A 12,676-nucleotide genomic window follows, 5' to 3' on the forward strand; every position below is an offset into this window, starting at 1 on the left:
TGTTGTGTTGTTTTTTTTTTTTTTTTTTTTTTTTTTTTGAAGAACAGAGTTGGGTTTTTCTAAGAGTTTGAATTCCAACTCTGCCCTTGCAGAAATTCTTTGGACAAAGCATGCCACTTTCCATATTTCACTGGGACTCCTCAAAGACTTCCTAATTCTCTTTCCATCAGCCTGCGTTCCCAGGGACTCTCCGTAGTGCAGCGCTGTCTCTCATCAGCCACCTGGGTACTTTGAAGTATGGCTGGTAAAGGAAAGCCCTGCTAAGTGCCCACTTCTTCTCCTTCATCCATCCTCTGAGTGACTAACTGGGATCTTAGCAACCTCCGACAGTGCTCAGTGCATTTTTTAAAAAACTACCTTTTGAACTCAGATTTTTGTACAGTCGATGTGCATCAGTGTCTGTAATCAGTGCCGATGTGACTGAGTCAAAGCGATCAGTATAGCTTTTGACTAGCTCGACGTGATGTGTAACATTTGCTTTCACCTCCAGCACTGAAGAAAGAAACCAACAGCAAGAGCAGAGGAATAGATGAGCAGGCTTGGGAGAGCCTGGGTTCTTATGGCTGGGTAATAGCTACCTGGGGCTCATACCACTGTCTTTGCTTTTGGTGTGTTTGGCATCATCTTCCCGTTTTATTTTCAGAACAGAGTAGTTCTAAAAATGCACATAATCCTGCGTTAACAGAGATGTAAATGTGAACTCAGTTGCCAACTCTGATCTGTCAGTGAATCCCGGGCGGAAAGTTTATTGATTTTTATTGAAGTGCCAGGAATCCCAGCAACAATTCTTAAGCCTTGTAGTTCCTGACAATGGCATGCAAAACACATGCATATTTTCCAGTATGTTGGAAATAATTTCAATAGGAAGTTGAATGGTCTTTCTTGAATGTTCGTGAAAGTTTTGTTGTGATGACTACGACTGTTTACTTTTGCATGAAGATCTGGTGTTGCTGGCACACCTTGAGAACTGGAAGCAAGCTGCTGTGTTCTCTGGAAGTCCAGCCGGATCAAAACTTGCCGTGTTCGCCGTGTAGGATGGACTTCTCCGGTCTAACGGGCTGTTTCTCCTTCCAGGTTTAAGTGTGTCTATTCATGGGGCTGAACAGCGCCTGCAGACCCATCAACGGCAAAGCGTGGCAAGCCGCCCGGGGTCGCGTCGCCGCCTGCCTGTGGTCAGGCACTCCTCGCTCCCGCCAGGCCGAAGGACGATAAAAATGGAAGCGAGCTCTTCCGGAATCACTAACGGAAAAAACAAAGTGTTCCACGCAGGTAAGGCCTGGGGAAGCTCCACAAGGGCTTGACACGGCCTGCACTGTCGTTTTATTATATCACCGTGCCACTTGAGTTACTTTTTGTAGAAATCTTGCTTTTCTCCCTCTTTTCACTTCAGTTGATGGTAAATGTCACCAGGACCAGCAGGAAGAGAGAGATGGAGGTATCAGGGACGGTGAAAACCACACTCCACCTACAATGGCAGCATCTAAATGCAAATCAGAGTGATAAACTCTTGCTCGGTTCAGAAAAAAATTACTGTACAGTAAAAAAAAAAATAGATATTTCACCGTTTTCCTGATAATTCGCTGTAAGATACCCAGGGGGGAAATTCAAGCTAAAAGTGTGCATTCTGATGCCTGCATTATCTGGCTTAGCTTGCCTGCATCCTCCTGAGGTCAGGGAAGGAGACTGGCGTCATGATGTTCCGTTTCAAGGCCTCCGAGAAGAAGCTTTTGTGAGCTCTTAAAAGTATTTAAGGATTCTGCATTAAAGCAGGTCATTCCCGCTAAAAGGCTTTATGTGCTTGTTTGGGAGAAAGGCTCATTTAAGTATTCATTTCTACAAATATTCAGTTAAGATGTACTGAGGGCCTGCTGGCTGCTAGGAAATATTTTGGCTGTTGAGGAAACGTCAGTGAAGGAGGCAGGGTTTCTGCCAGACGATGGAGTCGCAATATTGGATCACAAGGAAAGTGAGAAGCCACCTAGAGTAACTTCTCCGCCACCCTGATTCCTGTCTGCAGGGTCCTAGCGGGTGGTACCCCAACCCCAGGGCAACCAAGCCTCCAGCAGTTGCCCTGCACCCCATTCTCTCCCTCTGAGATGTGGTCTTCCTTTCTAACCTCTGCAATAAACCCCGAGGCCCTTGGGCATGATTTGTGGGGGTCCCTGACCCCCATCTTCAAACGCCTCACTGTTGGTTTCCACCCTTCCCCAGTTTCACCGGATTGCAGCAGACAGGGGGCCTCTCTCTGTCCCTAAGCAAGCCGTCCTCTGTGCCCTTGAGCCCTGGATACCTCGACTTTCTTGAACCCTGCTCGGGATAATGTGTTTCCTTGCTCTTATCTCTCTCTCCCCTTCTTTACTGCTGGCTACTTCCCCGAGTCTATGCTGGAGCCCAAGCCCCTCTGGTTCCCTTCCCCCTCGTGGACCCCGTGCCTTTCTCCCCCTCCCCTTGGAAGCCAAACGTCGGCTCGCACACTCTTCCTCTTTGCCCTTTCATTTCCCAGCCAGCCTTCAGCCGACGCGCTCCAGCTTCGCGCTGGTCCTCCCCACTGCGGCCACTCCTCAGGACCTCGGTGGCCCTTACATCGTCACAGGGCGGTAGAGGCATCAGCCCAGGGCAGACACAGGCCCCCTCCCAAAACGCGGTTCTCCAGCAGCAACCCGAGGAAACATTCTGTCCGTGTTCTCCTCTCAGCTCTCTCCCGTGCGGCTTTCCTGGTATCCCAGCTGCCAGCCTCTCTTTCTCTTGCCTCCTCCCAGTGAATCCTTTACAACAAAACCGGGAAGATTCAGCTCCAGCCTGGGTTGCTGTCTTCACCTTGCGGGCCCTACTGACAGCAGGCAGCATCGAGTTCAGGCCTTGGATCCTGTTCAAAACAAGCGCCCTTCGCATTCTGCCCAGCGCGCCCCTCTGTCTGTCTCAACCCTGCCGCTGGACCCCATCCGCTAGGTTCAACCGGAAAAGTGAAGTCGGGGAAGAGCGGTAGAGACTGATCCCGAGAAGGCAGCCTGCACCGCGGGGGGACCAGCGGGCCAGGTCTGAGACCCATGCAGCAGGCAGTCGGGAGGAGCGGGCTGTGACTGGCCACAAAGTTCCCGGTGACGGCGGAAATGAAACTGCTTCACGCGAACCTCAGCTGTGCTTTTCAAGTTTCCACCAGATTGGGTCAGTCCTGTGCCTGGCTCGCCTGGGCTGCACTGAGGAGGAGGAATTGCCTTGGGCTGCATAAAAAATATATGCTATTGTTAATGTATGTAAACAAAAAGCTTCCTTTCTTTTAAATTATTTATATTATAACATTAAAAACAAAAGAAAAAGTAAAAAGTCAAGCAGCCCACAGGCAGCAGGTTAGATATGCCCTATTTGGAACAATCTTTACTTAGAGCCAATTGATGAGGACTTTAGTCACAGCGACAACATTTTCAGAGCAACACTAGATTAGTGTTTGTTGACTGACTAATCAATACACTGGGATGATGGCGGAGTCAAACGGACCCATGAAGCAGACCGTCAGCGAGTCGGACTGACACACTTTCAGTTCTCGGTATGATGCCGTGATGAGCTTCCCAGCGAGTGATCATGCTGTTCTTTGCAGGATTCCGTTGACTTTGAACATTTTGAAATCACCTGCTCACCTGTCTTCAAGGCCAGGCAGGCTGTGGACTGCCTATCTCTGCACTTCCAGTAAGGCGTAGGATGGGACTGGACTCAGCCTTCAGCAGCTGTGCTCTGGGCAATTGCTGTACGTTTCTGATTGCTCTGCCTACTTTTCCTTCTGTAAGGGCAGAGACACATTCATGAGCAAAGGAGGCAGAATGTTCCTGCCCTTGGGGAGTTCACGTTCTAGCAGGAGAGATGATAAATCAATGTAGTAAATATGTAACCCATATGATAAGCTATGTTATATACTGTGTGTACCTATATTATAGTAGCAATTATTTTATTTATTTATTTATTTATTTTGGTTTTCTGAGACAGGGTCTCTCTATGTAGTTAAGACTGACCTGGAACTCACTAGGTAGCCCAGGCTGGTCTCGAACTTGCAGCGATTCTCCTGCCTCAGCCTCCTGAGTGCTGGGATTACAGGTGTGTTCCATGCCCAGCTATTTTATATGATTATATATGAACTACATATGATATAAAAATATATAGTGTTTAGGAAGGGATAAGTGTTATATGCAAACTAAAAATTGATAAATCAGGTAGGAAGGGAAGGAGGGTCACAGCACAGTTCCAGGTAAGGTAGTCAAGGCAGGTGGCATTGTGGAAGAGATACAGGATGAAGGAGTAGGAGTTGCTGAGAGAGACAGCTGGGTGTCTGCACAGTTCCATTCCGGCACAGGGCTGGTCGGGGCCACCTTGTGGCAGGACTGCCGAATCTGGCGTGGGGGCTGTAAACCTAGAGTAGAGTGAAGGAGAGGAAGAGCAGCTCACTGGGGCCCCAGAGACCCAGGGGGCAGCACCCTGCAGGCCATGGTAAGACTCTAGACCCTATGTGGCGTCTCACAAGGGTTTCAGCAGAAGAATCCCATCATCTGGCGCATTTTACCAGCATCACTTTGGTTGTGTTGAGAATATACTGTAGGGAGGAGAATGAAAAGAAGAGGGTGAGCAGGAGGCTCCAAAGTAATCCAGCTGGGAGGTGAGCACACCTCTGAGACGAAAAGTGACAGGAGGGTTCTGATTCCTGGTGCATTTCAGTGTTGGGTCAAGAGACTTTCCCAGTGGGCTGAATGTGGGGTGAGAGAGAAAGAAGACCTAGAGGTGACCCTGGGGTTTGTGGCTGGAGTACATGGGCTTAGGATCAACTAAGACGAGAGGGATGCAAGCGAGACAGGTTTGGTTGGTTTAAGAGAAAGCTGGGCTGAGGTGAGAGTTCCCGTGGTGGATGCGACAGATAATGCGGAAAAGCAGTGCGATTTTGTGAGTGGTAGGACTGACACAGCTGGAGTTGTAGAGCGTGGTCTGGGAGGTTGTCAGTTATCAAGTGACAGCTATCAGGTGCCATCCAATGGAAAGATGTGGTCAAAGGAGGAGTCTGGTCGGCCCTCTAAATCCATGGGTTTTGTGTCCCTGGATTTAACCAACACAACTATGGATTGAAAATACGGGGAAAAATATTTCACCTGTGCTGAATATATACAGACTTTTCTCTTGTCGTCATTCCGTAAACAACACAGTGTAACAACTATTTACATATTGCACTATTTGTATTTGGATTCTATTTGGTGTTTAGGGTCATATACAGACGATTTAAAGTCCACTAGAGGATATAAGTAGGTCATATGCTCATACGGTTTTGTAGAAGGGACTGGAACATCGTGGGTGTTTGATATTCACCAGGATGCCGAGAGACACTGTACAGGTGGGGAAGGGGAGAGAAAGACTGAGGCCTGAGCTTCCCCGATTTAGGAGTAAAAAGTCACGGAGGACATAAACCACCAGTAAAGGAAGAATGACTAGCAAGAAGGAAGGAAAACCACACCGGGCGTGGTGGCACACGCCTGTAATCCCAGCACTCGGGAGGCTGAGGCAGGAGGATGGCTGTGATTTCGAGACCAGCCTGGGCTACATAGTGAGTTCCAGGTCAGTCTCAACTACATAGTGAGACCCTGTCTCAAAAGACCCCCCCGCAAAAAAAAGAATGAAAGAAAACCAGAAGTGCCATGTGCAAGACGTTAAGAACATGTATCAGGGAGAGGAGAGTGACTGTTTAGGCTAAATACTGAACGTCGAGTATGGTGAGAACTGAGAATAGGCCATTGACTTTAGCACAGCGGACATCAGTGGTGACTCCAGTGAGAGCAGTTTCAGGGAAGACGTAGGGACTGGAGCGGGGGCTAAGACAGAATCAGAGGGTATAAATTGTAAGCTTGGGCTATAGACAGCTCTTTTCGATTTTTGCTGCGGAGCATAGTGAGGAACAGGTAAGAGGGACTTTTCACAGTAGCAGATGCGCAGCAGAAGCTGGGAGGTGGATGTCAGCGGACGAGAGCCGCGCATGACACGGTCACGGAGAGAGAGCGTCTGTGGCACAGGGTGGTGGGGTGGGGCAGTTGGGAAGATGTGACACAGATCTGAGAAGTTCTTAGTGTTGGAAAGAAGACCATTCCTGAGAAAGAACGGAGCCAAGGAGAGGGAGAGGGAGGAGAAAGAGAAAGGGAAGGGGAGATGGAAGAAGGAGAAAAAGGAAAGGGGAAGGAAGAACAGGAGGCAGAGGAGAATTCGCCATGACTGGGAATGTTTAAACTTTATTGAGCTACATGAGTAAAGGCATCGTGGTGGAGAGTTAGATTTGATCAAGACTGTGGTTTTAGGGCCAGGGATTTAGCTCAGTGGTGGCACCGCCTGCCTCACGAGGGCAAGGTCCCGAGCTCGATCCCCCATACCAAAAAAAAACCAAAAAGGAAACTGCGGTTTTGCCAAAGAAATAGGAAGAGTGAGAAGAAATCAAGGGCATAGGAGGGAGGGACCATAGGGGCCGATTGTGCGATTTAGGCTTGGTGAAGAGAGGCATAAAGGAGGTGAAGAGTGGTGAAAGGGTGGGAGATCAATGGGCTGGACGCTGAGAGGAGCTAAAACAGCGTCAGAGGGGTGGAAGGAGGAACTGGAAAGACACGCGGAGGCGTTCTGAGAATGGAGTGCGTGTCCCTAGCATTATGGGCGGGTACTGGTCATGACGAGGTCTGGTCCTGAGTTTGAAATGAAGACTGTAGCAGGCCAGAGGGTTCCCAGCACTGAAAGGCCAGAAAATAGGAGGGATCATCTGCACCTAGACGGCCCCGTGTACCTGGATTCCATTCTCTGTCTGGAGTTCTACCAACTGCAGATAGAAATTATTTGGAAAAAAAAAGTTTTAGGTCTGTACTGAACATGTACAGATTTTTTCCTTGTGATTTCCCCCTAAATAACGTGGTGTGACAACTTACAAATCATTTACCTCGTGTTAAGTGCTGTAAATAACCCAGAGACCGTTTCCAAAGTACACAAGAGCATGTGTGTGTGTTACATGCAAATATGACACCATTTTATACACGTGGCCTTGGCGTCTGCAGAATTCGGAATCAGCTGGGAGTCCTGGGACCAGTTTCCTGGGGCTGTGGAGGAGTGACTTTAAATCCAAAGGGTGGTGAGTTGAGCGACTGAGGGAAGAATCATGAGGCGAGGTAACCCTCGTCAAGAAATCCAGGGCTATGACCTGGGAAGCAGCCGCTGAACGCAAAACTAGCGAGTAGAAAGTAAGAGGCGAAGTAAGCGAGGCAAAGGCCTGGGTGGCTAGAGAAGAGCGAATCTGGAGGTTCAGTGGGGAGTTAGATGTCGTGTGATCACTTCGAACAGCCCTCTCTAACTTTCCAGACCACCCCAAGGTCCTGCTCTGGAGAAGAGTGTGAATATCTACCCTCCTCTTACGTACCTGTGTGGGTATCTCGGAGAAGGGCCCTTGGGAGATTAGTCGTTCAAGCCTTCCGTGATTTAACCTTTCCATACTGCGTTGAGCTTCTCTCTTTGGCTACTGGCGTTACCTGCTTTCACCATCCATAGCTTTTCACGATTTCTCAATGACGCTTTTACTCGTCCATTTCTCTGCTACTGCTTGAGTGTCTCCCTCATTCTGGAACGCTCCTCTAATAAATGTCCCTCTGTCTCTTGTTCCTCAAAATGTAGCTCGAGTCCTTCCTCTTCCAAGAGGCCTTTCCGGATCTCACTGGTGAGAACTGATGTCCCACCACTCTTGCTTCTACAGAACTTGGAAACCTCATCAAAGCCCACCTGTTTCAGGTTTTAGAGCTCTCCCAGAAGGCGGGAACTGCACCGGATTTCTTGTATTCTCTGTTGCTTCTAACGTCACACACAGTCCACAGTAGGCTCTTGCATGACTGCTTGTCAGTCTGGTTGAGCTGCTGCTACAAAAAAGTTTGCATTCTGAAATTATACAGACTGAATCTAATATTTGTTGCGTGTGATCCTCTATTTGTTTAGAAACTCATCCTGAGCTGATTTCTTTTCTTTTTGGGTTTTTTGAGACAGGGTCTCTCTATGTAGTTGAGACTGACCTGAAACTCATTATGTGGCCCAGGCTGTTCTTGAACTCACAGTGATCCTCCTGCCTCAGCCTCCCAAGTTCTGGGATTACAGGCATGCACCACCATGACCGGCTCTTCCTGAGCTGATTTCTGACTGAAGCTTTGCCTGATTGCTTCCTTGAATGATAAAGCATCGCGATTCTTTCCTATGTCACCCTCACGCCTCTTAGAACATCGTGTGCCGTTATTGCTGTTAGTACTGGAATATTCTGTTATAGTCTGACCTGGGCAGAGTAGAAGCCATCGGTCCTTTCCTTTAACTGATATCCTGTGCTGGTATTAATATATAAAAAAATCAAATAAATGTCAAGCTATTTCCCAAGGTATAATATCAGCAGTGGAGGGAGTTAACAACTGTCAAGTCGCTGCCCTTATCTGGTGAACATATTGCTACTTTCACCTACCCATTATTATATTGTTCTTGAAGTCTACATTCATTGACTATTGGTTGAAAATATAAGGAAAAATTATATTCGACAAATTATTAGAAACATTTTAAAGTATATTTAAGAACGATGTTCTAGCGGTATAGAATGTAACTTCAGGTCCATCTATTACAGAAGAGAATTTCTTATTCGTAATATGTCATAGATCTTAGAAACACAGGGCTTCTTCTGGAAGCCACCCACTCTTTATGCAGTTAGGAGTCCCAGGGCCCAAAGAGCTCTCGAGAAGCCTAATCAAGACTGGTGGTTGAATGGAAGGAGAAAGCTCCTGAGTGTCTTTTCCACCTTCTGCACCACCAGCCCAAACATCCTTTGAGTTTGCAGGCATTTCTGAGTTCCTACTGTGTACTAAATGTACTTATTTGGGTGACACTACTGTTGGAATGGTACAGGACTCCATTAAACATGGATCTTAGGGAGCTCCTGGCCAGCAAGGACAAAAAGTCAGTGTTCTTTGTTGTAAATAACAAAAACCCATTATTTAATCCAAGCCAAAGAAGGCGTTCAATTTGAAGGACATGGAAAACCTAGAGAACCAGCCTTGGAAAAGAAACAGAAAGGAAGGAGTGAACTACTAGGCTTTCTGGAATGCATGAACTTCTGTCATTTTTTTCTCATCATGCGGCTCAAGCTTTTAAGACTGGAGAGAGACAGTCCAATTGACAATCCATATGTACCTTTTCCCCGGTTGGTTAGCAAACCATGAGACAAATAATAAGACAGAAACTTCACAAAGAGAAGGTGGACCCCTTAATTTCTCATCCCACCTGGGCGACACCCAAGGAGGAGGAGGCATAGCTCCGAAAGAAAGTAGGAAAGAGAAGTGTGTGGGGGAAAATGGTCATGGTGGGACATGCACTTAACCTGCTCTGCCGGCAGTCACGTGGTATTAAGGGAGAAACATGTAAATAAGTTTGAAGCATTCAACAGGAGGAAAGGCATAATGATAGAGAAAACTTTTCGTGCTGGCTTTGTTATTAGGGTTAATACCTAGATATATCCTCGGATAGCTATATGACCTTGGATAAATTACTTTCTTTGAATTTCACTTTCCTCATCAATAAAATAAGACTATTAACACCTATCCCATACTATTAGGGCTGCCAGATTGAATATAGGGCCTCCCATTAGATGTGAATTTCAGGTAAGCAAGTAGTTTTTGACCATAATGAAATCTTATGCTATTAATTTGAAATTCAGTTTAGCTGAGTAGTTTATGTTTTAATGCATTATAGGTAGCAACCTTTTATAGAATTTTATGACAACTGAGTAGATTAATTCGTGTGCAGTGCCCAGCGTCGTGTGTGGTACACACCAGGTGCTCAGGAGAAAATGACAGTGGTCATTTTTTGGTACCCATCATTGTAAACCAAATTGAGAAGTCTGAAAGCAGAGGAATCTCAGAACCAGTTCTTGTCTGGTCCCCACATTACAGAGCCACTTCTGAGTTAACTTGTGCTTGATCTAGAGACAAAGGACCATTCACTTTTATCTTGCATTTATGGTTTCTTTTTCCTTCCAGTTCTTTCAGATGTTTCTCTTGTGTGTTGATTACATTCTGACCTTATCCCTTAGCCACTCATAATTAGTGAACATTATTTTCTATTCCCCTTGATAGGCCACTAATAAAAGTATTAAATGGCACTAAGTTTGTGACTACAATTCAAGGGTCAGGAGCAGGGTGAACTGAATCATTGATTTTAGTTTTTTTGAGCTTGAAACTATAAAGTTTAGTGGGTATAAATTTTCCCAGCTTAGTGGCTATGCCATATAAAATAGAATCTCAAGCTTTCTGAAATGTTTCTTCTATTGCGTTTTATTTATCTGCTAGACCCATCAGATAGTCTTAGAGAAATGTAATTCATCTCAGAAAATGTCCTTTGTTCTCTTTTAGAATTTGTAAAATGACGTTTTGCTGATGTTTTATTACTTCTGCCGAGTGATTTCACAAGTCTTTTATCTCACTTTAACCTTTAAGTGGTCCTTTTCTCTTTATGAGTGGTTATTTTCCTCTTATATAAATATGGCACTTGAGATATGATTGATGTCATTATATAGATATGGCATTTGAATACCAGCACATATTGATTTCATAGGAGAGAAACTTGAGGATTTTGTTATTTCCAGTGATCTAGAATGACTGTCACGCTGTCCAAATGCATAGGTATGAAATGCACAGCTTGACAACAACAAAGGTATAGGTGTAATTTATTAAGCACTCTACTATGTTTTCTATCTCGAGCATCGTTATGTTATTTTCATTCATTATCTCATTTTTTTCCCATTATTTCTAATATCACTCTTTTATGGAGGTAGAAACTATGACACAGAAAGGGTAAGTAACTTGCCCCAGGTGACATGGCCAGGAAGAGACTGGGGCAAGATTCCAGCTCAGGTGGCCTGATCCTCTCATTCTGTGAGCAAGTACCTTTCCCTTCAAACAACTTCTTAGCAATAGTTCTAGCAAGTTAGCATAACAAAGTTTTGGAAAAATTAAATTAAAAACCTGTGGTAGTTCAAATGTCAGTAAAATAAAACAAAACTAAGAAGGGACCAGTTAGAGTCTACTGATCATAATGGATTGTTTGTATTTCTTTCTATTTAAGTGATTTTCTACTTTCTTGTTTCTCTTGCTGTTCTACCCTGCACTAGGGTTTTGTTTTGTTTTGTTTGTTTTGTTTTGTTTTTTTTTTTTTTTTTTTTTTTTTTTTTTTTTTTAGTACCAGGGGTTGAACTCGGGTCCTTGCGCTTGCCAGGCAGGTGGCAGAACCACTGAGCTAAATCCCTGGCCCTGCACTAGGTTTTTGATGATTCAGACTCCCCTTTCTGGATCTGATAGTATAAAGTTTAGTCCTATTTTCCCGAGTTTCAAAGATTATTCTTGGGAACTAATGTCAAGGCCTGAGCTCATATTAGGAACATTCTCAACTCAGTACCTTAGAATGTGCTTTTTATCCAAAAAAGAAAAGAAATGAGGCAAAGGCAGATACATGACCAATTTTTAGAACAACAAGTGTCATGATACCATGCGTCTTACATGGAGATGCTGTTCCGTTTCTTCCAAAAAACTTCCACATGTGTTGTTCCTGCCTTTCATGTAGTTTTCTCAACAGTTGGTGAAGTAGATGCTCTTATCTTACTGTGGTGGAGAGGTGAAATTACTTCCCTAAAAACACAAAATTAACATTGCTGGACCACAGCTGGAACTTATATCTTAAATTTCTTGTGGTTTTTTTTTTCCCCCCTCCCAGTGCAACAACTTGTTTTTCTTGAGGATAAGGATAAGTTGAGTCTGAAACATTGGCATTCTGGAAATAGACATTTTGTTGGGCAGTGTGGCCGTAGCTCGTCCACTGAACCTGAGGAGTCTGGCTGCTCTGCTGGAACAGCTCTGAATGAAGCTCAGGTGAAATTACCCATTTGTTTTCCTGCTTGTGAGATGGGCATTTGGTGTGGCTGTGAGAGAAGGTCCTCCACGTGACTTTGAAACTGCATGGGAGAACTGTAAGGGGCTACTGCACTTCAGCTTTATTTCTCTTGTATGGGAGGTGAATGTGGTGTCTTTCAAAACACTGCTGTGGTTTAGAAATAACACTAATCATCCTTTATTGGAATCTTTTCCTCCTTAAGTGGATCATATTGTAGATGTACGATAGGAGTTTGGTAAATAGAGAGGTGCTTTGGGAAGCAAGCTATTTGGGGCCTTGGTAAATGTGGCCAGCTGGTATTGGTGTCCTTTGCTGTCATTTGCTGAGTAATAAAATTGCTTTCTAAAAATACATACTAAATTCTTTCCTTATTTGCATTTTCTTTTTCCTTTGCCAAGGGACACGTACGTATTTTGTCCTGTGTGATACATTCAGAATGAATTTTCTGAAGAAGCTTTTCACAACCATTTGAGCACACAAAACGAGTGAAGAAAAGTCCTAAAGGCATCCACAAAGAAAGTGACATGAAGCTGGTGTGGTGGCCCACACTGGTCAACACAGCACTCTGGGAGCCTGAGGCAGGAGCATTGTGAGTTCAAGCCCAGCTTGGGCAACTTAGTGAGGCCTTTTCTCAAACTGAAAAATAAAAATAATTAAAAAATGTAAAGTGAGCTGAGGATGTAGCTCAGTGTGTAGCTCTGTGTTCAACCTGGTACTG

At 45.1% G+C, this 12,676-nt stretch overlaps 1 protein-coding gene across 8 annotated transcripts in view; it reads left to right on the top strand.

Annotated features, from left to right (window-relative positions):
* The window catches only part of Ano4 (anoctamin 4), a 275,001-nt gene that overhangs the window by 100,382 nt on the left and 161,943 nt on the right, over positions 1 to 12,676 (top strand). For all 8 annotated transcript variants that reach the window (XM_033763868.1, XM_033763866.1, XM_033763863.1 and 5 more), the window contains exon 2: positions 1,075 to 1,269. In XM_033763868.1, the coding sequence (XP_033619759.1) occupies positions 1,215 to 1,269 (55 nt within the window). In that variant the 5' untranslated portion in view covers positions 1,075 to 1,214. The remainder of the gene's footprint in view (positions 1 to 1,074; positions 1,270 to 12,676) is intronic.

The sequence above is a fragment of the Fukomys damarensis genome, unplaced genomic scaffold (assembly GCF_012274545.1).
Source record: "Fukomys damarensis isolate Sample0158 unplaced genomic scaffold, DMR_v1.0_HiC HiC_scaffold_15, whole genome shotgun sequence".
In the NCBI taxonomy this organism is placed as follows: domain Eukaryota; kingdom Metazoa; phylum Chordata; class Mammalia; order Rodentia; family Bathyergidae; genus Fukomys; species Fukomys damarensis.